Here is a 27,781-nt window from a genome sequence, read left to right as displayed (position 1 = left end):
TCATTGATAAAGCATGAATTTAAACAGAAGTATCGCAAATAAAGAAAAAATTCTTTATCTATATATAATACTTATCTATATATAAAGAGTATAAAGAGAAAAACAATGGAAAAAAAAATGACCTTGAAACGATCACTTACTTGTTTTTTGCATTTCAGAATTACTTTAATTACTTTCGATTTCAATTAAACATCACTATTTTTTATCATAACAATTTTTTCTTTTAATTGGAAATGGAATTAGAAGATGAAAAAATAATGTGTCTTTGCTTGGAATCTTTATTAGAAATTTTAACTTGCTAAAATAACAAAGATAATTAATCTTATCGAATACAATAAATGAAAATATATATGAAAATATTTTATGTGAAAACAATTTAACAATTAATCATTCTTATTAATTGCATAACAATTTGCTGAAAAACATTTTCTTATTCAAAATAATTAGGGGAGTTTCAGGTAACAAATGTAGGGAATAATAATTATTTTATAATTATAAAGAATCTTATGAAGAAATCTATATCTTATAAAGAATCTATTAAATAAAAGTAACATGTAATATTATGAAACTTAGAGAAATAAAAATTAGCATATTTTTGCAATTTTCTAATATATATTATCCCTAATTTATAATAAATAAAATCCCCCAATTATATTGATCTTTATTGTTATAATATAATTAAATCGAAACGTCACTCGTATCCCTGATATAATTAGGCACTTATTTTAATTGACTGGCATGATGATAATGCACTATCGTAATGGAAGTCAAAATGGAAGTATTAGAAAATGTAATTCATTTTAATTTTGCACAATATATATAAAGGAAGAATATGAATTCTTAGGAAAAAAGAATCACATACAAAGCATGAAATTAGCGATTATATAAAAATTCGTATTTACAAAAATCTAATTATATAAATTTTAGGCGCATGATTAATAATGAATATCTATCATAAACTATAAGAAGCAATTTACATAATTATTTAAAAACTATTTGCTTAATAAATGTCTTCATACGCATCTAAGAAAACGCCTAATAAACTTTTTCTTAACAAATATAACTTTATCAACAACTAAAATGTTTATCATTTGCATATAATAAATATTTTCTCTTGTACTATTACGCTAATTTATAAGGCACTACGATCATTTGTTTTTTGTTCAATCATCATATAAATAATGTATTAATTATTTTTTCAATTATGTTTAAATATATAATTCTTTTACTATTAATAGTTGCGTAGAATAAGGAGGAAATCATTCAATATATTGCAAAATACGAAAGCACAAGGCAACTTTCTATGCACATATTTCTTCAATAATCAGTTTTACTATGGCAGTAACGTCAAATTTGTGTAAACATAGAAATTACATTGAATTCTTCAATTTTTAAATCTTTAAATCTTTTAAATAAATAACAATCGTATTTTTATCATTTCTTTAAACTTGGCAAGATTAATATTTTAGATTTAGATAACAAGTAAAATTAATGATTTTCAAATATACAAATTTTGCATATAATCATAATATATTTAATTATTTAACATAGCAATACTGATTTCTGTACAATATTAAATATACTTTCAACAGATTGTAAAATTCTGCTGTAATAAATTTCATTTTAAAATAAATCAATATATGCAAAATTTGTTATATGTACATTTTAATTTTGTTATTAATAAATACACTATATTTAGGAACTACGAAATAAACTAATATCAGTGTATATTTAAAACTTTCCGTGTAAACTTACCTCATGAATAAAATTCTAACAAATGTCACAGGTATACATTTAACACTATAATCATTTTAACAAAAAGATTTCTATTCTACCCTGCATAATGAATCTCAAATAAACCAATTCCAATGTAATACACAATTTAACTACTGCTCCTTTTTATTCATATAATCTTATTAATTATTGCTTTGTCGATGTTTCAATATAGCTTGCCATATCCTTAATTCAATTCCTCCTCTGAAAAGATTAAAAATTTGTCAATATTGACTACAATACAAAAAAATCTTATATTTACCTAAGATTAAGTCTGCGAATATCGTCACGCGTAACATGATTTAAAATATCTTCTAATGTATATTGCTCATATAGGAACTAGAAAAAATAATAACATTTGGTATAATTTCTAATATTCGTTAGAAAAAAAAATTGATATAAATTTTAATATTTTTACCCTTTCAATTGTCATTTCATCTATCTGAAGATTTTGTAACCATTCAATAAGAGCATGGTCAGCGCATGAAGTATTAGAAGGTGTATCATTAAGAGTTAAAGAAATTAGTTGTTGTGATGTGTTTCCAGATATTGATGAATTATAACTATATATATAACAAGATATAAGAATTGTGAAAAATTTATTATATATACAAAATTACGAAAATAATTAAGCCTTACCCCGATTCTTGTTTCATAATGCGCCTATTTATACTTTCACAAAGACGTGTTAAAGTATTAACTTGAACTTTTTGTTCTTCGAGAACTTGTTGCAACAAAGCTTGATATGATTTTTGACTTTCAATCAATTCTTGTAATAATCTTAAATTGTCTATTTTTAAAGCTCCCATTTGATCCCGATATTCTTTCCAGTATTTGTTATCTAAAGAATCGCCAGTTTTCTGTGATTTTACAGAATTTACAGTTGACACACCAGATATAGATCCTTCTTCTGGTCCTTGACCAGCAGATTGCACACGCTCTTGTCCAAGCAAGTTAGCACCAAGTTCTATAAATAATGTATTAAAGATTTTAATTCATTTTAAAATAATTTTCTAATACACATTTAAAGAAAGCAATTATTTGTTTAACATTTTCACAACATATTTCAAGAAACATGGCGCGCGCGTGTGTGTGTGTGTGTGTGTTACACATATATGATAAATTATTAAAAAAATATATAAACTTAAAATATTTCAAAAAATATTATGTTACACAAAAAATTATTATAATATTACCAGGAGAAAGTACATTGATAGCAGCTTGTACAGCATTTCTGACTAAATTATCCAATGCAAACATCCAATGAGGCTTTATACTATGCATTCGTAAAACTTCATTTACTGCTGTTTGAAATAAATAAATAGCTAAATTCAGATGAGTAATAGCAGTAGAATCGAAATCCAATTCTTCTTTTAATGTTCTAATGGCTGTCACGATTACTTCTTGATTTTGTTCCGCAATATAATCTCTCAAGGCACGCATTAGTAAAATTAAATGATTCTGAAGAAATATAAAAACTTTTATAACTTTTATAACTTTTTAAAATACATATTTTATATTAATAGAAACACAAATATAATTACCGTTTGCAAAACAGTTTGACTTGTTGACAGTTCTGCTTGAATACCTCTCATCCATACTTCACAAATTTTTGCTTCATCTTGAGTAAGAACTCTAGTTAATGTCATTCTTCTTTGACTATCTTTTTTCAATAGATAAAAACCTTCTTGTTCTTCACCAGTTTTTTGACCAGGTTGTCCTAATATAGAATATAACATAGGAGCATATTAAATTGAAATGATCCTTAGCATACTGTAAATTATTATTAATTACCTCCTAATTCAACTTCTGGTGATAATAAACCACCAGAAGAACTTCTTCTCGTCATTGAAGCTCCAGCTGTGTCAGTTTCACTTGTCTCTATAGATGGTGTATTTCCTATCATACTGAAAATAAGATAAATTGATATGACTTTCAAATACTATTTATATTTTTTTATACTTTAAAGTTTATTTTAACAATATTATATCTATATTATATTTAATTTAATTTATAATATTTCAAAACTGAAAAAATTAAAACTTAAATCTTTTTTATAATTGAAATTATTAAATATAAAAATTTGATAATTATTTCATAACAAACTTTATAATATTATATTCTACTTTTTAACAATTGAATATTTTAAATAGAATAATTTGATCAACAGGGACAATATGCAAGTGTTACAAGGGCAAGAATATTTCCTGATAAATATTTTGATTGAAAATAAACCTGAATACATACAACTATTAAAACAATTATTAAAACTATAAGTATATTTTCGTTATTATTTTAAGAAAGATTTCAAAAGCTTAAGTTTCAAATATATGAATAGTCATATTTTTAATCAATTATTATTATTATATTTGTTTGTTATATTAAGTCTTATCATTAGCATTATCCTATCAATATATTAGAATAATTTAGTGCAAAGAAAACAATAAAAATTTTAGTCTTTTTTCTTACTAAATTGAAAAATATCTTACATATTATTATTATTATTATTACAAACAGGAAGCTCCATTGCCCACAACACAAATGTTTAGCAATATGTAATATATATATAAAGCAACACATGTAATATATATGAGCTAACTATCATTAATCATGATTAATTTCTTAGTTATATTAAGATAAATTTTATTATGTTTCTTATCAACAATTATTATATTAATATTCGTATATTTTTTATGAACAGCCGCGTATCATCTATAACATTAGTACCATACCTGTTAAAAGAAAGGGTTGCAGTGGGCATTCTAATGGGAGACAGAAGGTGTGCTGGACTGCGCTCCCTCAATGGGCTTGACTTTGACAGTCCTCCACTATGTGGAATACTTTTTGATTATATTTCATCATAATAGAAGATTGAAAGGGATATAATGACAAATGAAAAATAAAAAATCAAAGATTTTAAAATGCAAACGTTTAAATACATTGATACAAGTATAAGTACAATGTATTCAGATTTATTATAGATTAAAAAAAAAAATTATTTACTATATAATTGCTATGCATTTTTTTTTTAGAATATATTTACGTAAAAACAAAAATGTGAAATCAGCAACAAGACAACAAATATAAGACTATTCATAAATAAAACTTGAACAAAACGATTTATATTTTATATATATTTATATTTATATTTATTATAAATATAAATATATATTTATATTTTATTATAATAAATAATATATTAACGTTACCTATCATCGGATTGTGAAGTTTGAATAGGAGAAGCAGAAACGATATGATTATTATTTGTTTTATCAGATTTCCCTAAGCGTTCAACTCTATCAGCAGGTACTGAAATACTTCTACTAAAATCAGGTGCTGCTGCTAAACGATTAGTTTTCTTCTTCCTATGTATATAAAAAAAACATTGATTATTTTATTTATTTATGTAAAAATTATATATCATATAAGTATCACGTACTCATTTAAAAATGGATCTTCTAATAATTCAGCTGCAGTTGCTCTTATGTCAGGATTAGGTTCAAAACAGCGTAATATAAAATTTTTTGCTCTTTCAGATAATTCAGATGGAATTTCAGGATGTATCTTATAATATCCAACCTGTTAATTTTAAAATAATGCAATTTTAAATCTATTTAAAAAATTATTTTAATTTTACCTTAAAAACATTTTACCTTAAAAACTGCTGCTTGAGGAGAACCTAATTCAATGAATGGTGGTTTGCCAGTTGCCATTTCGACTATTGTACAACCCAGAGACCAAATGTCAGCCTATTATAAATCATAATGAATAATAATTCTTCTTCTTTATAAATGAAAAATAATATATATTATATAATAATATTACTTACTGGGGCACCATATCCACGTTGTCCTTTATCGATAACTTCCGGTGCCATATATTGTAATGTCCCAGTAAATGTTTCCGTACTTGGACATAAACCAGCTAATCGTTTTGACATGCCAAAGTCTGAAATTTTTACTACCCCGCTATATGTATTTACTAAGACATTATCACCTAAAAATGAATAATTGAAATGAAAATGATGATCTTTATAAATAACATTTATATATTATATATTATAAGTAACATTTTATATATTACATTTTACCTTTAATGTCTCTATGAACGATTTTTTGATCATGAAGATACTTCAATCCTTCCAAGATTTGTTTAGTATAATAAGCAATTGTAGATTCATTTTCTTTTAAAGGTCCCCATTTTGATCTTAACAAAGCTGATAAACTACCTAAAAAAAATTAAAAAGAAACAATAGATAATATGCAATTTTCTCTTATTTTATTTACTTACCTCCAGGGACTTGTTCCATGAAAATTTTGAAATATCCTTCTTCGCTTACTGAACCCAGATATTGTACAATATTTCTATGTCTTAATTGACTATGTAATTTAATTTCTTCGTGTAAGGGTTGCACATCTCCTAAATTCCGTTCACGTATTTCTTTTACAGCAATTCTAACTTGCGTGTTTAAATCTCGAGCCGCATAAACGATTCCATATGTACCTTTACCTAGCATTATTCGTTTGTTTTGGTCATCCAATTCATATTCAAACTAGGAAAAAACAAGTAGTAATAATGATAATAATAAATTACTTAAAATTATATAAAAATTATGTACAAACCTTCATCCTATCATCAGTCATGTATGCATCTAAATCTGTAACCATGCCCTCTTGATCTCTGGTCATTTCCAAAATTAAATCATAGAATCTTTGTCTGCATTGAACAGACGGAAAATACATTTGGAAATCATCAGAATTTTGATGAACATATAGAAAAAGGCAACGTTCATCTCTTTTGTATAAGCTTACACTGCGTATCATGTTTGCGGTAAATAACCAATCGTGAACTTGTTTGCAATTATTCTTCATATTATCCAAGCACAAATTCCAAATTTGCACCGATTTTTCTTCTGCTCCGAGGTTCACGTTTACATAGCTCGGCATCAAGATCTTCGTTGGCTCCAACACTAAGAGCTAAAATAAAAAGATTAGTGACTAATTCCTTTTTCTAATGGAAAGGATCATAATAGCATCTTGATTCATTAAAGTCAGTCTAAGAACCTGCACAAAGAGCAGTTTTATATTGTTCTTACTTTGACCCAAAATGTACAGAAGTAAGCTGGATTGGTAACACAATATTATAAGCCATAGTCTCCCGAATTGGAAACTGGATCCTTTGTAGAACGATTCCATTTATCAACTTACTGGAAACCGTATACTATCTCCAACTTCCGCTTTTGTAGCTTCAGCAAAGTAGTCCGTCCAAAAACTAAATATTTGCTCCTCTGGTGAAACCTCAGCTTCTTCATTCTTTTTACGAAATCTATCTATCAGCGATATGTTTCCTATTGTAGATTTCAGGTACCTATTTAAGAAATGATTTATAACTATATATTTAATATTCTATATTTTTTATTTCAATATAATGTTTCAATAATTATTAATATATACCAATTTGGTGGCTTCAATTTAAACATGCATTCGGCAGCTTGAATAGCTTTCGAATAATCTTCGGCAAGCACACTAATCTCAAAAAAAGTTGCTACATCCCAGTAATCTTTCAAGCTTGATAAACTACCTTTCTTGCCAATTAGATTATTTAATACCATGCCTATATGTTGTAATTCCTCACTTTTAGAAAATTCGTTTCCTGCTATAACGAGTAATGTAGCGAGATTAATTCCTGCATATTCATTTGGTTGAACCTGAATATGTAAATTGAAAAAGTTAAAAAAAATTTTAACTCATATGTTTATTGTATTACAAAAAGTAGGAAAGATAAAATACCTCAAAACCTTTTCTATACCAATGAATCGCATTTTTTAAGCTTTCTTTATCAGTATGTCTGCTTTCTACAAATTTATCTTTATATATTCTTCCACATAAACATAACATATCAGGAACATGATTTTCTTTCTTCTCTAAAGCCTTTTCTATAACCTTCAATGCTCTTTCTCTATCACCTTCTTTATTTCGTCGATTTAATGCAAATGCATATAGATTCCGAATAGCCGGAGTATTGATATAATTTTTATGAGTCGGTATTGTTCTTAGATCATCAACTAATTGTACCATTGCATCATAATCCTACGCATCCATAAATTTAATTAATGAAGAAATATTTTTTAACAATAATCATTAATATATTACCTGTATCTCACGGAAGGAAATCAAAACGTTTAGAACAACTTCTCCAGATAAAACGTTTGGATCATCTAAACGTTTACGCATATTGTTCAATGCTTTCGAAAGTTCTTCTCCCGAAAATGTTTCGCGCGCTTTTCGTAAATCAGCTAAGAATTTTTCTTTCATGTGCGCTCTATAAAAAATTACATAATACTTTTATAAAAACTTATTTGATTATTATGAATGATATATTGTTGCAATAAGTTCAAGTTCATTATATATCTTCTAATAAGATTTTCAAACTATACAATAAATTTAGTTCAATTCTATGTACAAAATGATAAGATAAGAAAATATTTACTTCTTTACCATGACATAATTAGAACAAAAACAATATTTCCATTTCTTATCTATAGTAAGATCATATCATAACAAAACAGTGAAAAATCAAAACATACTTAGATTGTACTTCTACATCTTGAAATAACTTTTTAAGCTTTAACGTAAGATGTTGTTTTGGATCTATTACTTCTTCTCCAGTAATTCTAGTAGTAGCTGGATTTGTTGCCACACATGAACCACATTCCACCACACGATAGGAAACAAATGTATAGTTACCACATGATAACTGCATACATTATAAAAGTTTTATGTTAGATAATTTTTAATTATAATATATTAATATATTATAGAATAATATAAATATACCTTAATTCTAATTGTTGTTTCTGTGTCTATATCATTATGTAACAAAATATTTTCTTTCATACCAAAACTTTCTCTAACACCAAGATGATAAAACAAAGCAGATTGCTGCAACTGAATACTTAAGTCTACAACAGCTACATCTGCATTATAAAATGTATCAAGTACATTTGTTTCTCCAAAATCCAATTTTTCAAACTAAAAAAATAACAATCAAGTCAACATTTAGATTTAAAAATCATATCTTTTAATAACAAAAAATATTTATTACCTGAATATGATGTATATTAGCATTAACTAGATTGCATGCTTGTCTAACTTCTTCTAAGGCTCTTCTTCTCTGAGCCAAATGTTCTGGCTGTTGTAGATCCAAAACACAAGCTACATCCATTCTAGGTCTACCAGAAATGGTTGTATGTCCAGAAATATCACTATGTGTTCCAATACTGTCCGTACTAGAGATACCTTCCGCGGTTGTTAATTGTGCAGCTATTGTAAAATATTATATAGAATGATTAACAATTTCAAATCTTTTTTTGACAAATTAGATATAGCAAGAAATTACCAGTCATGTCTATTGTATCGCCACAAATGGATGGCATGTTGCACAATTACTAGGTGGAAATAATATTTTTAATTTCTACTTAATAAAAGTTTGGAAGCTTCAGCGAACAAAAGAATTATGAATTCACCTGTTTCAAAATAAAATATAACATAATAATAAATGATGAATTTTTGTTACTATTATTAAATATATTTTAACTATTAATATAAAAATTTAATTTAATAACTTTTAAAAACATTACAAATTAAAGAAGAATGAAAATTTTAAAAAAATTATACAGTTTATACAACTTCTAAATGAAATTTCAAATAATCATTATAAAAAAAGATTAATCTCTAACTTTGAACTACAACGAAACAAAATGTAAAAGAATCATAGACAAGAATTCAGTTAGTGACATTGCCTCGCATAAAACTAATGCATAGTGGGTCATAATTATTCTACGAATACTAGCAGAGAATTCTTGTCATGGAATTGTTCTTTAATTAAATCTGAATACATGAAATACCTTTTGCACTGCACATTATAGATACAATTGTCCATTTCTTCTAGAACATAAATCCGGAGTCGAGGTCGTACAGTATAATTCACATAAAGAATTTTCTTGTTAGTTCACAGATGGCAGAAAGATCAGTTGCTCTGCCGATATAAAAATAGAAACTCTTAAGATAGAACGCATTATAATAAGAAAGAAATGATAATTGCGATTAACACTATAGAACTAAAAGTCACGACTACGCAAATCATTTAACTACGTTTAAATATAATTTTAATTCCATGCGATAAACAAGCAATTAAAAGTACTAATTATCGCAAAAAAATAATTTATTTCATCGAATAAATTGAATATATACATAAGTATATTAGAAAGAAAATTTAATTAATTTGTATGTCGACTAAAATATTTCTTTCAATATGATTGTTAACGCAGTATTAAATGAATTAACCTTCAGATACTTCGATAGTAATGCATGGTCATCGTTCACGGACTTTATACTCCGTAGAATTAAAATATCTGGCATAAGATAGTCCGAATACTATTACCGCAAAACACTTTTGTCGATCGACTAGAATCGACCTTTTAATCGGAGAACATACTATAGAAAGAAGTTGAGCAATATAAAAAAGATAATGATTTTATAGGTTATCCGGATTCGATTGCATTAAATGTTAAAGTACAAAGACACTGTGGAAACGTACCAATGAACTCCATTCGAGTAGGATATCAGAAACAGGAAGAGCAATCATATGAATAAATTGTTGGAAGCTACGATTTTTCTACTTATATGCTTGTGAATAGAATAAGAAACGTCTATTTCACTTCTTTATTCATCAGATTTGGACGCTATCAGATTTAATATTTATATTTAAAAACTACATCTATTTCATAAATTTGTTCTTAAAAATTAGACTTCTTCTTTCATATAGATGGTAAATATATATATATATAAATGTATATAATTGCTATAAAAGAATTAATTATAATAATTTGTTTTTAATAAAATTTATAAGTACATTTGGTTTAATTTTATTGCTTATTGTTAGAAATCTAAAGAAAATTTAAATTTAACGATAAACAAAATAAAATCATTATTTCATTTAAAAAATATTTATTATATTATTATAGTTTGTTGTAATTAACTTACTTGAATGACAGAGAATCAATGAGAGAAACAGTAAAGAAAAAATCATGAAGCATAAGCCTATTGCTGGATAATCCATTAAATATATATTATGCAATCCAAAATCAAAAATAACTGCAATCATTGCAGAAAGGGTCGGAAAAGTGAACATAATTCGTATATACGCGGTTTACGAATGCGTGAAGAATAGTGGGGTGCAGTGATGCGCGGAGCGGCCACTCCGCAGCGCTCCCCTTTCATTAGGAACACAGAATAAATAAGAAAGCATAGCTATCATATACTATCTTGCTGATGAAGAATTATACTCTTACTTTTCGTACAATCCGTGTATTACATAGTATTTTGTGATTAAGAGCGTAGATTGTAAAGAAATCATACATATAATAGTAGACAGAATTAATATTATACTTCTTTATCAATCATACTATTATGTTACAGGGGGACCCCAAGAACTGGCCTGCCCCACGATAGACCGAACAAAACACGTCATTTCTCGGGATTGAGATTTTCTCGCTCTATTTAATCAATCTTCTTTAATGTATGTTAATTCTTGGAAACAAAAATATAATATAAATAATAAATATTTTCATATAATATTATCTCATAAGTAATTTATAATATAAATTTATAATTTAATTAGAAAAATTAAAAAAAATAAGATTTAATAATTATTAACAAGCGTATTGATGTAATTATAAGTTATATACGCAATAATTATAAAATGGAAATGGAATGTATAATTATTTAGTATACCTTTAAAAAAAACATTAATTTTAAATATTTCTAAATAAACAACAAAATTATATGTAAATATAAATTTTCATAATTTTTTATCAGAAAATTTTCTTTAATAACCGACGAAACTTTAATGAATGAAATAACGAAGATAGATCATATTCTAACTTGAGATACTTGCCTGATCATTGGGGAGTCTCACGGTGTAGAAACTGTTTGAGGAATGCGTGTAATGCGTGTACGTACACGTCACGTCTACTCATCGTCGCTGTCACGTACAAGACTTATCGTCATGTATGTGCGTCTCTGTCTATATACCTACGTATGTCAGTATGCACGTATGCGATTCATCATTTTACATGTCAATCTTAAAAATGTATACGTTCTTAGCGATATGTTATACTATACTATATGTTATATATTGTTATATACTATACTATATGTTATATATATTTATTCTCTTAACATAGAATTTTGCTATGAAAAATATTGAACAACTATAATTGTTAAACAGAATTTATTGAATATATTATTGTGAAATTGTTGTTATTTATAAATATCATATCTGTGAAAATAAGTATTCTTAACAAATGATTAATCTTTAACTTCTATGCATTATAATCTATTACAACAATTAGGAAATTAAATAATAACATAATTTTTTGTTAATATAATCAATCATATTTTTTCTAAAAATATCAATCAATTTGATTAAAATTAATTTTGAATTATTTAAAAACTTTAAAAATATTTCAAAATATTGCATAAATATTATTTTCCAAGAAGAATCTTTCTTGTGGCTCCAAAGTTTTGTCCAGCTTGAGTGGCTCCTTTATTGGTACCAGCTTGAAGACCAATATAACCTTCACCAGCTCTTAATTGTTCTTCTGTGAAATGTCGTTTATTCTCTTCTGCTGGTCTTGGCCCCAGCCATGGACCACGCCATTCTGGATGTTTATATGTCTACAAATTCATTTATTATCATTATTATTATTATTTTCTTTTTTTATAATACACAGAAAATATATTCAATAAAAATTATTACTGTGCGGCCGATAGCAAAAATAGTATTGGTCACTTGCGCGATATTTTTCCTTTCTATAAGATCAACTGCTTGAAATAAATCTACATCTGGTACTCCATATTTTATGCATGCTTTCTGAAACCTAAAATAATAAAATTTAAAATAAATTATAAATTATAATAATGTCTAAAATAATTTAACAATGTCACTGAAATTTTTTTAAGTTTTTCTAAATAAAAGGCGTATGTAATTAACAACATAGCTAGATAGAATTGAACGACAGATAATCGAAATGTGTATAATAATCATTGAAATCTCTTTGAATTTCTAAAAATTATATATTATATAATGATTATAATTTTCTACTAAACAAGCAGACATATATGGCACATCATTGTTATTTAATATCCAAATTATTTAATATCCAAATATTTATTCTATATTAAGAATACATTTTTAACTTCAATGATATTAACTCATCTATCTTATATTAATATTAATACATGATAAATAATGATAAATAATTTTAATAAGAATTAAAAAATAAAAATATTAAAATTAATAATATAAAGTAAAATATTTAATATTAGTATTATATTTTTTATTTCATTAATCACATTTTATAAATCATAAATATGAATTTAACAGATACAATACACATATAAGTTGTATGCATGGAACTGCCATTTTGTCGGCTTCGATACAGCTATGTAATATAAGAAACTTGAGGCAGGCCAGTATTAATGAACTCTCCGAGTATAAGGAATGTAGAAACAAAAGAAGCATACATGATAAAGATTCTTAACCTCTATGTTACTTCTGCTTTCCGCATAAAAAGGGAGTAATGCGGAGTGGCCGCGCTGCGCATCGTTCGCCCCACTACTCAGAAAAGCGCTCTTAAACATTGAAACGCGCCAATTGCCGCATGCGCACGCATCATCATAGTCAAATATAATAAATGTTATGTTTCTTGCATTTTACCAAAATCTTCTTACACAAGCCTTGTTGAGAATATCTTATGAATTTCATTCTTTTTCTTCATTTATTTAAATATAACATTAATTATCTTAAAACTAACTTTTAAGCAAAACGAACAAATCTTTTATCAAAGTTTTAATAATAATATTTTAATTTTATAATTAAATTTTTTATAAATAAAAAATTAATTAAATGATATAAATTGAAATATAATAAATATAAAAACATTTTTATTATTTTTATCAAATTGTATGTCACATTTTTTTTAATAAACATAAGCTCTTTATTATGATAATTTTATAGATCTTTTTATAAAACAATAATTGTATATTTTATGATATGCTTTTTATCTTTGTAGAATAATTATGATGATTCCAACCTCGGACTTTATTGATACTTTTTTATCAGGCTATCAGCTAACTCAAGAAAGAATGAGACAACTAAAATTTCGCGCTAAGAGCATCGATTTGAAGTCAATAATCGCATATCGTTTGATCTCTCGATCTGAACGACTACGTGACCAATGCTCTCGACTTCGATAGATTGAATCGAGAGTAAAAGACTGTCGATCGCGTAAACTCGACTGTACAGCAGGAAAGCATAATATCAAAGAAAGTTCACTACACAAGTAATGTAAATTAGTGGAAATTAAATGTTATTTTAATACTTAATTTTTATTGCAATCTTAAATGTTAATTTCAAATGTCAATAACATTTCAATTATTCATCCATGCAACGTGATTCTTATATTTCTTGCAATACATACTGATTAAGATTGTCCATCATCTTATAATCACCACCTGATGTATTAATTTTAGTAATGAGATCTGGCTGCAATTTATTCATAAGTTTACAAAGCAATACACCATCTCGCAAAGCATCCTCATAATTCACACCTAAAAACATATATTCCATTAATTAATATAAAAAGAATATAAAGAAGATGAATGAAAAAAAGAATTATTCAGATCTCCGTTCCTTAACCTATTGAATTGAAATGATCGTTTTTCTTTGTAATCGATATAACTAAGGGAAAAAAGAAAATCTAGTAATGAAAAGAATGCCAAGAACCACAGTAGCATCAGGATAACAGAAAAATAAATCTCGCTTTTCCCGAGACAAAGCGTAACTTTTAAAGTATTACGGCAAATGTCATGCGCATTTCGTGTCAGCCATTGATTTTCATTGTTGGCCGACCAATTATCGGTTCAAATGAATGCCAACAGTCGTTTCTCTTGTTTTATCCTTCCCCTTCTACTACTGCGATCGAGATTGCCGCGAAATAATAACAGAGGTTGCGTGCACCAGCACTCGTTTATGGCGTCCCATTATGCCAAGAGGTGCGCCAAGGGGGCATGGCATTTTTTGCCAGTCAGCCGAAAGATCAGGAAAAACCGCCTCCGTCTTCTATTCATTTTTTTTTTTTGGTCTCCAACGATGTGTCTCGATCAACGCCATCATTGTCTTGCAGTCGTCATGACTCGTGCGTTGAAGCAATCTCGTCGCCATTCGAAAGACACGCTGCATCTCAAATTGCCAGGAACCCAGCATCTGACTAGAGCTCATGCATCGATATCAAGCATGTATCGTTTATTGTCAAGTTCTCCTACCAATTCGATACGTACGTTTCGATATATCGAATATATTGACATACTACGCTCTCTGGTGAGCAACTTTATAAATTGTATCGATACATGACAATGAAGCGCTGCAATCGATGAGTGCAATAGTTGGTTCTTCTACATAATTATATATATATATATGAAAACATTTGTTATTAAAATAAGTTACGTGTTAGATAAAATAATATCTGAAAAAAAAATAAAAGTAAAAATGCAAATAATAAGTCTTTAAATAAATGACCTGTCAAGATTTTAAGATAAATAAAACTTATCGAGTGTGTTTTTATATAGATTATGTGTCGATTATACACAATGATAGTAATGAATAATATATGCAGCATCTATGAATATGAAAGTTACAGACTTACTAAGAAAACATACTAAGCAAGTAATTCTTCAGTTACATATATATTTTGTATAGAAATAAACATTGAAGCTATGTATTATATAGAAATGTAAGAAAGATTATTATAAGAAATTATGACATACTTAAAAGCAAACATTTCTTAACTTTTTTGTTTTGTTATATATTACAATACAAATATCTATATGTTATTTGCAATAACTAATATCTGTATAATTTATTACATATATATAATTCTTTCAAAGAATTTTTGGGACAAGAATTGATTGTTCAAAGAACTACTATCCTGATCTTATAAGGACAACATGTCACGTGGTTTTGCAATGGAGGGGATGCCATTGTATGCTTACCCCAAAATCTGTTCGCCTAATATAAAACTGGTCGTGTGCTTGAATTTTCGATTGATGAGTATTCGACAGTTGATCAGCATTAATACATACTACTATTCAGTTAATTCTTAATCAATTTCTAATTTTTAAATAACAAGAATAGTAATTTATCATATTTTTTTAAATATATCATATATCATATATATTTTTTAAATATATAATATATTTATATATATATATATATATTTATATTTATTACATATAAAATTGATTATGAATATTGATTGTACAATTATAATTAAGTAATAACTTTTATATATAGAATATATTTAGTATTTAAAAAATTTATCTAATTATTTATAACAAGATAATTTTTGAAATATCATTTATTATCAAAATTTATTAAATATATATATATAATATGATATATAGTTAAACTAATTTTTTTTAAAAAATAAGATTTAATTTTTTATGTTATAAATGCAATAAAAACATTTCTTTTATAGGAATAATTTATCTTAAATGAAGAAATAATACTATGTATATTTCAGCTACGTATATGAAACGAATCGAGCAAACCAGTCGCTTTTTCACAATATCCAGGTAACAGCCCGAGGGTGACAGTATCCAGCATCCTCTTCCAGATGAACGCGGGCAAATGGAATACAAACAAGCGTGACATACTGATACATTCCTGGTAATATTGAAACACGATGAGATGTCGTAAACGCAAGAAGATGACAGAAAATCGATTGAACGCCTTCCAGATCTAAACTGACTTTTCTGTTATGATTCTTCGTCGCTTTCTTTAGTACTTGAGCAAACATAGTAATATGATGCTAGCCTGATATTTTTCAGATGTTGTATGTCTTATTGCTGTCTTTGTTCATATCCGATACTATGTATCAAAAAAATATCGAGTCACAATAATATGTATTGGTGAATCGGAAACTATTACCATCTCCGATACTATCCTGTTACGTTAACACGTCATAGTCGTCATATCTCGACAGTTTGATGTGAAATCGATAAAATATATTAAAATGTATTTTTTGTGTATGTATATATATATATATATATATATATATATGTTTCTTTTTTTTAGAAATTTTATAGAAATATATACTATTATATTTAAAGAAGTAACAATAAATATTGAGTAATGTAATTGAAAGAAGCGATAATAGTTAATTATGAAAGAAGAACGCATGGGAACTTATGGGAAGTAATTGTAATATTTAATCTACTTAATCAAATATAGATATATAACTTCTATCTATCTCTTATTAACAAATATAGAAGAAATTAAAAATAAAACAGCTCAGAAAGATGCGTAAGATTATTAACTATTATTATAAAAAGAAACGAAATCTTTAGCAGAAATAAATCTATGAATTTCAACGAACACGTTTGCGTGTTTCAGTATCGATTTAACGTCAGTTTCATGTCATAAAGACGTCAAACACACCGTTTTCACCAGGACAACATCCCCGACTTGAATTTACGACCGCCAGCGAGCAACAGGTTTCGCGGGAACAAATTTTCTCACACATAGAAGTCAGTTTTTCTTTATTTTTATAATAAATAAAATTCTATCAACAATCTTTCCTCATATAATATTATTAAATTATATTAATTAATAAATTAACACTTTATGATCTTTGATTAAATTTTTATATTTTTAATAATTTCAATAAAAAATAAAAATTAAAAATTACAAAGAGATTTTTTTAAGCAAAATTTTTTTTAATTTAAAATTGCAATTTTATATAAATTTATTTTATTCTATATCATAAAATATTTGTGCAAAATTATAAAGCATTAGTTAATATAACTAATTGATTAATTAAAATTTCTTTATAGGTAGCTATATTTAAATGGAATCTGAGGCTACTACCTGTTGCTTTTGATCGTAAATCTACCCTCGGGCTGTAATCCTGGTAGGTTAGTCTCAGAATGACGTCATTGACGATCTTCTGACGGACAAGTGACACTTATTGATGTTTCTCTTCAATCTTTTAACCGAATGAATTGCAATTTCTTCCAAAGAAAATATTCTTATTTTCTGAACGAATACAATGAAATTTAGACGAATACATGGAAAGCAGCCCTTGGTTGGCGGGAAAGCCATAAATTCATCTACTATCCCTCGTTACTACCCTAGTAACTGTGAGCTTTCGTGACATCACGTAACGTTTCGTGACGAGCACTTTGACATATCCGATAGCTTCTATTTATAAAAGTCATAGACAAGATACTACGTTCAATATCTGCTAGAATTATCTTTTAAGGAGAAAAAAAGAAATATATAATGGGTATAAGGATCGATACGCTGACGTGGCGTCTAATATGTAAATAAATTCCTCAAACATCTGCTAGTATCCTGATGTAAGCAAGTTACTTGTACCACTGTGACGAATAGATGACTGACACTTCTCTTTTTCAAATTCTTGGATTTCTTCTTGTTAATATTTAGAAAATGTTTTCAATATGAAACATTATAAAGTATTATAATTAAAGAAAAGAAATGATCGAGTGATACTATATTTTAATCATTAACAATATATGTTGATAATTTTAAAAATTATTTATCTATAACAAAAATCAAATATTGGAAAAATAAAATATGATTATGAAAATTTAAGTTAGAACTTGCAATAAATGCATAATACTGTATGTATGTATGTACACACGTACGCGCGCGCGCGCACGCACGCACACGCACACATGTGCGCACACACACAATTTTATATATATATAATATATAACTTATATATATATATATAAGTTGTAAAATATAATATTTAACATCTTTTGTTTCAAATTTTTTTATAAATTTACAAAAATAATAAAAGTTCGATTATTATAAATGATTCTTAAATTTAAATTTGTTTCAGAAAATGAAAATAAAAGGGTGTGCAAGAAGGTGAATATGAAAAATGACACAATGCAATGTTTGACTTGACTATCCAGACTCTCATATGTGATCCTGATACATTGGCGTCCTTACGACGTAACATGATGAACAGATGACGCTAAATCAATATACGTCGTCGGCAAATGATTGCTAAAAATCGTTTAACGGATCCTTTAGTTCGGTTTTTATTTTACTTATTGTCTATGCAATTAATGATAAAAAATCTAATTTTAATTTATATTATCAATTTCCAATCATAGAAAGATAATTTTTAATATTGTTTTAATATTTTACAATCTTAACATTTCACAATCATTTAATATAATATAATTAAATAATTGTTATATTATATAAAGAAATAATTGATTTATTTTAAAAAATTTTATTTCAAGATATTCAAAGTTTTATACTCAAATAAATCGTCAAAATTATTAAAAAAATTTTAATGTTCAAATAATATGTAATTTTTCTCTCGTTTAAATAATATTTCTAAGTATGCAAATTATACAAGGGTCGTGTCCAGCATGCCACACGAGCTTCCAGGAACAGGCTAACATCCACAATTGGAAGACTCGAGAATCTTGAAATACCAATTCCAATTGCAGGTCATCGAAGGTCAGGAATACTAGGGACGAATTAGAAGGATGAAAATGTAGGTGAAAGATAAAGGCAATGAACTGAAGCAGTTGTCTAAGTTCAATTTTAAACGAGTCAATAACATCAAAAGCTTCAAATACCCGGCTTACATCATCGTGTAGAGCTATTTCTTGCTGTGGGTGGAACTTATACTACATAATACTAAAGGGATAGTTTGTAACATGATACAAAATCTAGCTATACGATAGAATTTATTTATCTTTTATGCTAAAATGATAATTATTTATCTTAGAAATCAAATTTGTCGAATAAAAGTTTTAAAAATAAGAATCTTTTTAATTTTAAAATATTGCAATCTGATATCGTACAAATATAAAAAATATTAAATGTTATATTTATTTTAATTTAAATACTGTTCTTAAACAATTAATCGTTACACGAATAAAGATATATAATCATATGTTCAACACGGCAATTGCATCGTCGCCTGACGTATTTCTCAAACCAGGGGTACACGTTCGACGTAGGGGTTGTTATCCAGTTTCCGTTCAATAGGGTGACTCGAATGACGTAACAAAGCGCGCGTTTTATTAGGAGAACATCGATAAATGGAGGATGAAATTACCCTTAACAGCTCCTGTCACCAACCACCTTTCGCTCTCTATTGGTGTTCCAATATTAGCTTGTCGCGGTCAATAATTATTATTTAATCTAAATTTATAAGAATTATATATAAAATCAAAGTTACTATTTTCTTTATAAATTTTTTTTTATTAATCTTTTATTTCATTTTAAATTGTTCTTAAATATTGTTTTAATAATAAATTTTTGTATCGTTCATTTATAAACATCTTTCATATATTGCAATTAAATATTCCAATAACTGACCTAGTCAACAAATTTAACCTTTACTACGTCACGCAGTCTGACATTCGTATCCGGATATTATAGGGTTGAAGTTAGCCTTTGTATGCATTGCACTGATCTTGAACGGGGGTGGTTATTGACACGCTTTTCGAACTGCACCACCTCCGGAGAACAGGAGTTCATATATGACAATATATGGAGCAAGGGAATGACATTATAAACTTCAATTCATTTTATCTTAAGCTTAAAAATAAATGATCATCATTAAAAAATTAATAATCATACCTGCTGGAAATTTCTCTCCAATTACTTGTTCGATCCATTGCTGAGCCTCGGCTTCTTGATTTGGTTCTCGCTTGCCAGCAACCTATAATCAAAATGTTTTAAACACTATTTTAATATTTTTTAATGATATTAATAATTTTATATATCAGTACGCTTAATAGCTTCTTTTATCATGATTTTAATCAATATTTTCAATATAATGTTAAACTTAAAATTAACTTTAAAAATTATAAACTAATTAAATTTTAAATTCATGTTATATTCATATACTCATTATAATTCATTAATATTTCATTTATGCACATGTCCATCCGATCTTATATAAAATTTCTTTATGAAATAAATAACATTTTTTCCCGAAGCGAATTTTGTTTTTGTAACAAATTTATCAGTTTCCGCAGAAACTTTCAAAAATTGCCGTAGCCGATGGTATTTCACATCGTCATGGCGGGGTATTGGTAAAAGTTTTCAACTAGCAATAATCGCACCTCGGTAGAACCTCATTGGTTACGATATCGCCACTGCGCAAAGCTAACGAGTCTATCTTCCTCAGCCCTACTAATAACACTGGCGTAATCTTTCGACAGTGAGAATCCTTTCTTCCTCGACGCCATCTCGTAGCAAGATGAGTAACTAACAACTCGAGTGAATGTAGGCACAAAACTACGTATATTTTAAATATAAAATATGAATAAATAAATGTAATTTTAAAACTTAATTTCATATATTAAGAAATTATTCAAGATATTTCTTTAATAATGTATTATTATAAATATATATAAATAAATCTAAAATATGATTTTTTCTTGAACTCAATTTTTCAGGTATTATGAATAATGTATTTGCAATTGACTGCAAGTCAAGGGATGCGTTAAGTATTTATTGGAAATGCATTGTCACAGGAAAACACGAAAGCAGGAGGTAGCATGCTAAGTACACATGGAAGGACGCTATATAATGGAATCTTACTCCATTCTTTCTCTTCTTTAATTAAATGTATAATATGTAAATAATTCTTTAATTAAATGTATAAAAATAATATGTAAATATTATATTTTTTCTTGTTGTTTTTAATTCTGAATGAAACGAAATAATCCAGCAATTTTCAACTGTTTTCATTCTAATATTTTATTTCGGAACCAATTAAATAAAGAATAAATTTGGCAGAAAGTGTTGAATTAAAATCATTTTTTTTTTGAACGCAAGAAAAATATTCTAAATAAATACAATTATCAAAGATTTCAGGAAGCAATAATAATCAGATTAATGCTATTAAATTTATATTTGTTATGTAATTCAATCCCGATATAAAGAACGCAAATATGAATATTCGCTCCAGCCATTTACGCAATTCTGTTGTATTACGATAAATTTGGAAATAGCGTCGATTGATGAAATCTAAACTCGGCGGTGGCCTCACCCTTCGAAGTGGCCAGAATCCAGAAATTACAAGCGTCTTGCTGTTATCGGTGTCTTTCATCTGGCGTTCATCCACGGACCAGTTAAATATCGTTCATCGTCAAAAAAAACACCCACTTGTTCTAACTTTTCCACAACTTTGTCGTCAATCACAGATTTCTTCCGTCTATGACGTCAATGATATCAGCATTTAACAATAAACGACTAAATATTTAATCGTTTATTGTTAATTATAACTTTAACTCCAGTTCCAGATTATTCTCAAAATTGTATATATTATTTTTTATGTTATTTTTAATCACTTAGTATTTCAAGAATTCGGTAATTAATTTTATCAAAACGCTATATGTAAAATTGGATATGAAATACAAAAATAAGCAATCCAGTCTTGTAAATCAATTATGATATATGGCCAAAAGATCTTTGAAACTAATTTTATATAACTAATAATATAAAAAAAAAAAAAAAAAATATTAAAACCTGTATTTTCTTCATTTTAAAATCATCATTCCTGAATCTTCTAAATGTTGATTATACTTCTTAAATTTTTATATTCTATTATTTAAAAGCCTTTGAAATAATCAAAGTTGATGACAAAATAACAAGAAAAAAAAATGAATTTTTCATCCATCATTAAAAACGTTACAAGCACATTTTCGTTCAGTCTAGTAAATAGGGCTTGCAGTGTCAAGATCTGATCGTGGGCGGGGGTATGGGAATACCCAGTGGGCAAGTGGCCAAACACTCTTTTCTGAATGTCGGTGAAAAGGATATGACGGAGGGGGTACCGGCATATAGCGTCGGGACGCACAGCGTCCGACTTAGTCTCTAGTCAGCGTCATCGTTCAAAAGTCGTTCAACAGAAAAGCGCACATTATCTCCGTGGCAACATCGACGGCGTTCAACAAAAAGAAAATAAGGAAACATGCCGGTATGTGTTCATTATCCTGTCGATGTGTACGTTCCATGGAACGTACATGGAAATAATGCAATGCGGAATCGCGATCTTGATGACAATTCGTCAAATAATGATATAATTGAGATTATAACAAGAATGAATAATTTCTCATTATGTTATTGCCGTGTATTTTTACTTTTATTTTCTTATTTTAGAGTCTTAATTACAATAGACTTTATTTCGTTCTTGCGATTTTTCAAAAATTCTGGATTAATCCGATATTCCAAAATTGTAAAGAAAAAAATTAATAGGAAATATGAAGAGTTTGAAAGATATTATAAAGTAGATGTTTGCAATTTGTTTTTGATTCAATCAAAGAATAAAATAGGATAATAGACACGAAATAATAATAATAATAATAATAATAATAATAATAATAAAACTCGAAATTTTGTAATTTGCAATAGCGATCGATTTTGACTATATCTCCTTCTTCTCGTTCGGATTATTTATATCCTAAGATAAATATACGTAATATATATTCTAACGATATTTTCAAGCCGTTAATTCAAGAAACTGGAAAAAGATTATTATTGCTATATAACTTCTTTCAGATTTAAAATTTATAACAAAATTTTTGCTTTATTTTCTAAAAATTTATTTAAAATTATTTATTGATCAATTTTATTTGATTATTAATTGCATTTCAAATTTCAAACATAATCTATTATTAAATACGTTCAATCTATGAAGCGAGTCTTTCGTGTATTTTCAAAAGAAATTAATGGATACTCATTTTGATCAAAAACCAAAATTACTGGAGTAAAGATTCAAAAATTAATTAATTTAATTTTAAATTTAATGAATCTTTGCATCAGGTATTACGTTTTTGAGATAGATTCGATCTGAATGAAAACATCACGTCCCTTGAGAATAAAGCTTAAAATACAATCTCGAGAGCGTTCGAAGAAAACTACATTGCTTCGAAAGACTTGATATATTGCAGATATTCCGTACATTTTCTTGCAAGATCATCGTTGATCCTTATTTTTCGATCGAATAGAAATAGACTTCTAGTAACACTATGCAATCGTTGAAATATTCGAGGCAAAATCGTGTGGAAAATCGTAACGTATTGGAGCTTATTTTTGCTATAAATACTGATCTATCGTAAATAAATGAATGCCAGATTTCATTTACGTCAATTGTTCGTTGGCATTTTAGATCGATGCAAAAGATGTTAATAAATTGCTTACATTTATCACAGAGAAATGTTTATATCCATGTTCCCTTCTCGATAATTTCTTATAAAAAAAGAGATCATTGTATGAGAAAACATTATGAGACATAATTAACGATTAAAAGATATTTCGATATTTTCAAATTTCTTTTGCAAACGATCATTCTAAAAAACAGAAAACATTACAAAAAAAAAGTCATAAAAATGAAACAATTGTCAGAATGCCAGAAATGTAAATAATTTCGTTTTATAGACAATTTTACCAGAAATTAGTAAAACTGAAGATTCATATAGTACGGAAACAGGTGGCCGAACATTGTTGCTTCTTGCCAGTTTTAATAAAAGCCAACAAATCGGTCGGCGTATTTTATTTTCGATGTTTGCTTAATACCCGCGGTAACGTAATACCGTCGCGATCTATTTCTGTTCCTGACATTTTTAAATTGCCCGGCAGCACTTCGCTGGATCATCCCTGACTCCTAAATCGATATCTGTGCCACAATATCCACCACATACGATTCTAATTTAAGATGATACAATTGACGAAAATAAAACTTCCGATTTCTAGGCACGTAACAAGGAACAAGAGAATGAGATTTTGACATGGATCGAAACCGTCCTAGGAGAAAAACTTCCACCTGGAAATTACGAAGATATACTCAAAGATGGAGTGATTTTGTGCAAGCTTATCAATAAATTGGCGCCTGGTTCGGTAAAAAAGATTCAGACTAAAGGAACTAATTTCCAGCTTATGGAAAATGTTCAGAGGTATTTATAATAATTCGAACTATATTTCAATTTAAATTTAAATTAATAATTTGCAATTAATAGATATTATCGTTATTTTTGGTCAGATTTCAAGCGGCTATTAAAGAATACGGTGTCCCACAAGAGGAAATCTTCCAAACAGCTGATCTTTTCGAAAAGCGTAATATTCCACAGGTTACATTGTGCCTTTACGCTTTGGGCAGGATAGTAAGTATCGTGAAATTAATTTAATTTTTAAATTTCAGAGAAAAATGAACATTCAATGAATCGTGATTCTCTTCTCCATAGACACAAAAGCATCCTGAGTATACAGGTCCACGTCTAGGACCAAAAATGGCCGAAGAAAACAAAAGATTGTTCACAGAAGATCAGCTTCGAGCAAGCGAAGGCCATCTCAATTTACAAATGGGATACAACAAAGGAGCCAGTCAAGCTGGTCACGGTGGATTTGGCAATACTCGACATATGTAAATTTTTTACAATGCATAAAAAATACATTATAAACTTATAAAAACATGAAAATCTATATAAACATTTACATAGATATAAATATTCTTTCACTATCTACTTATCGATCTCGAAATATACATGGTTGAAGAATGCAATTAGCAATTAATTTTAAATATTTAGTCACTAATCTATAGCTGATCTCTCTATCTGAAAAAAATTCAACCAAATCGATATTTTGCTTTCTCGTCGAATACCTACGAAAACATACATGTCTTGTAGACATTATAACAATGTAGTCTACAATCTCAATATACGTATATTACCGATGTTACATGTTATATGTTATGAAATTTTATTATTATGTATTCAGTATATATAAATATGAAAATGTTGTTGATAAACTACAATTAAAAAAAAACAGACACATTATGTTGTAATTACATATATAAATAAGTTAAATATACAACATTAATATACATTATGTATACAACACGGTATAGGTATGCAATATATTGAATATTAATTTATCTTTCGTGAATATTTATTGAAAAAAATATGAAATATGATAAAATTCTAAATAAATTATCATTTATATCATATGAAATAATATAACTTAAATTTATGTATAAAGGATTTTGCAATTATTTTATATATAAAATTTTACGTAAATTCTTATATTGAAGATTATCTTATCAAACTGAAAGAATAGTGTAATATCTTTCCTAAGATTTATTATTATTATTATTATTATTATTATTATTATTATTATTATTATTATTATTATTATTATTATTACTATTACTATTATTATTATTCTCACATAATTTGCTAATACTATGTAAATAACAATTGTACAAAATAAAAAAGCAATACTGCTATTTTATATTATCTATATTATTACATCATTCAAATTCGTAATCACAATTATAACTATATATCACAATTATAATTATGATACTGAAACATTTAAATTTTTAATTTCATTTATAATATAATCTTAGAAAAAGAGAAAGCTAAAAAAAATTGTGATTTCTTCTTATTCAGAGTAAAGTGTTAAATTTTTGGCAAACATTCATATAACTAATATAAATATAATGACCGTTTCTAAAATATCACAAATCATAAATGACAAAAAAGAATTTGATTCAAACTTTTATTTAGTTTGGCATGTCTTAACCCCTTTTAGTTATTTTTGGATATTCGCAGTTACCAGACACGTGTGTGAATTTGACTGACGGTGAATTTGCGTTATGATATCGTTAACATATCAAGTATTTATATTCCATAACACTCGATAATTTGTAATTATATAAATTGTAATCGAAATATGTAATTGAATTTTATATTGTAATATTATTGAAAGATTGTAAAATTTAAAAAAAAAATGGAATGGATTTTATAATATTAATAAAAGTATAAATATAAATCAAGATTATTTAAATATAAATCAAATCAATATCAAATATAAATCAAATATAATATCAATAATCAATATATCAAAATGATTCATAATTTACAGACTTTCTAGAATTAAAAACATTGACGAAAATACTTTGACTTGTATATTGAATCAAATATTTGAAAAAAAAATAATCTTTCGATATATTAAAAAACTTTTTAATATTATTATATTATTTGTGAAACATTTTTTTTAATAATTATAGATACTTTTCACATATAATATCATTTCAAAATGTGATTTAAAAAAAAAATAAAAAATTTCAATAAATATAGTATACTTTGAATTATAGTATGTAGAATGCGTAATTTTATAAATAAAAAATATAAATTAATATTTTAAATTATAAATATATGGATAAAGCGAAGAAAAAAATATCTTTTCACACTTATCCATTCTTTTCATACTTATACATTCAACTTAAAATCATAATTAATTTATATTTGTGATATAATTTCACTTATCATAGAAAATTATTATATATTTATTATATATTTATCATGAATCAATAATTGAATGTAATTTATAATTTAAAGGTTATGTATATCAATCAATATAAATAATTTCATGCGTATAAATAATTTCACTTTATCTTTATTTTTATCGCATAAAAATTAATTAAATATGCTTCTATTATATAAAATTATATATAAAATTCTTTTTCACACAACTTACTTGCCAGAGTGGACGCCCAGGCATGATGAATACTGTTTGTAAATGCTCTTTTGTAATGCCAAAACGTTGGAGATGCTGGTAAAGCTTAAGCAACTCAAGCTCAAAAAATGTACGCTTCGGCCACTGTGCTGCGTATATATGTATGATAAATTTGCATTTGTGTTGGTGAATGTGCAGCGCTTCTATATATGGATCACTTACTCACCATCCACCTTGGTACTCATCATATATGAATATCTAAACATGATATTTTTTGGAAAATATGCTTCAAGAATCATGTAAACATCATTTTTCATTGATTAAAAACAATTTAACACAGTTTTATAATTTCTCTTAAAAT

General features: G+C 26.9%; 3 protein-coding genes, 2 long non-coding RNA genes and 1 other non-coding gene across 8 annotated transcripts; 3 read left to right on the top strand and 3 right to left on the bottom strand.

Annotated features, from left to right (window-relative positions):
- Positions 1 to 260: 260 nt before the first annotated feature.
- Positions 261 to 9,881, bottom strand: Ask1 (apoptotic signal-regulating kinase 1). Of its 3 annotated transcripts, none has more exons than XM_086917954.1 (24): positions 9,680 to 9,881; positions 9,172 to 9,220; positions 8,878 to 9,095; positions 8,610 to 8,804; positions 8,360 to 8,529; positions 7,926 to 8,094; positions 7,563 to 7,862; positions 7,227 to 7,480; positions 6,981 to 7,140; positions 6,396 to 6,749; positions 6,064 to 6,325; positions 5,864 to 6,001; positions 5,603 to 5,769; positions 5,427 to 5,522; positions 5,213 to 5,352; positions 4,983 to 5,138; positions 4,506 to 4,601; positions 3,568 to 3,680; positions 3,318 to 3,493; positions 2,970 to 3,234; positions 2,413 to 2,740; positions 2,192 to 2,336; positions 2,036 to 2,112; positions 261 to 1,977 (listed from the first exon to the last, which is right to left on the bottom strand). In XM_086917954.1, exons 2-24 carry the CDS (start codon positions 9,206 to 9,208, stop codon positions 1,917 to 1,919), a joined length of 4,077 nt encoding a protein of 1,358 aa, XP_086774080.1. In that variant the 5' UTR covers positions 9,209 to 9,220; positions 9,680 to 9,881; the 3' UTR covers positions 261 to 1,916. The 3 variants fall into 3 exon arrangements, with proteins under 3 accessions (XP_086774080.1, XP_031773746.1, XP_031773747.1); XM_031917886.2 differs by having other exon boundaries at positions 9,172 to 9,298; positions 9,680 to 9,880; XM_031917887.2 differs by lacking the exon at positions 4,506 to 4,601 and having other exon boundaries at positions 9,172 to 9,298; positions 9,680 to 9,880.
- A 66-nt stretch (positions 9,882 to 9,947) lies between these two features.
- LOC147658405 (uncharacterized) lies at positions 9,948 to 12,747 on the top strand. The gene is made up of 2 exons (XR_015290524.1): positions 9,948 to 10,602; positions 11,253 to 12,747. It is a non-coding gene; the product is annotated as an uncharacterized LOC147658405 (long non-coding RNA).
- LOC105736165 (muscle-specific protein 20) lies at positions 12,052 to 27,780 on the bottom strand. Its single transcript, XM_012489660.3, has 6 exons — positions 27,647 to 27,780; positions 27,442 to 27,569; positions 20,533 to 20,614; positions 14,318 to 14,447; positions 12,595 to 12,715; positions 12,052 to 12,512 (listed from the first exon to the last, which is right to left on the bottom strand). Exons 1-6 carry the CDS (start codon positions 27,735 to 27,737, stop codon positions 12,321 to 12,323), a joined length of 744 nt encoding a protein of 247 aa, XP_012345114.2. The 5' UTR covers positions 27,738 to 27,780; the 3' UTR covers positions 12,052 to 12,320.
- On the top strand, positions 17,046 to 18,971 carry LOC116414767 (uncharacterized). The gene is made up of 3 exons (XR_004225329.2): positions 17,046 to 17,423; positions 17,730 to 18,254; positions 18,764 to 18,971. It is a non-coding gene; the product is annotated as an uncharacterized LOC116414767 (long non-coding RNA).
- LOC116414832 (U4 spliceosomal RNA) lies at positions 20,925 to 21,065 on the bottom strand. Its single transcript, XR_004225388.1, has one exon. It is a non-coding gene; the product is annotated as a U4 spliceosomal RNA (small nuclear RNA).
- LOC100864796 (myophilin) lies at positions 22,723 to 26,195 on the top strand. Its single transcript, XM_003696030.4, has 4 exons — positions 22,723 to 22,882; positions 24,658 to 24,857; positions 24,944 to 25,064; positions 25,146 to 26,195. Exons 1-4 carry the CDS (start codon positions 22,877 to 22,879, stop codon positions 25,326 to 25,328), a joined length of 510 nt encoding a protein of 169 aa, XP_003696078.1. The 5' UTR covers positions 22,723 to 22,876; the 3' UTR covers positions 25,329 to 26,195.
- Position 27,781: the final 1 nt, after the last annotated feature.

This window comes from Apis florea, unplaced genomic scaffold (genome assembly GCF_048593485.1).
Source record: "Apis florea isolate Af1SG1 unplaced genomic scaffold, ASM4859348v1 contig_2272_pilon, whole genome shotgun sequence".
NCBI lineage: Eukaryota > Metazoa > Arthropoda > Insecta > Hymenoptera > Apidae > Apis > Apis florea.
The sequence above is the reverse complement of the archived record's forward strand: the minus strand, read 5'-3'. Positions and strand labels throughout refer to the sequence as shown.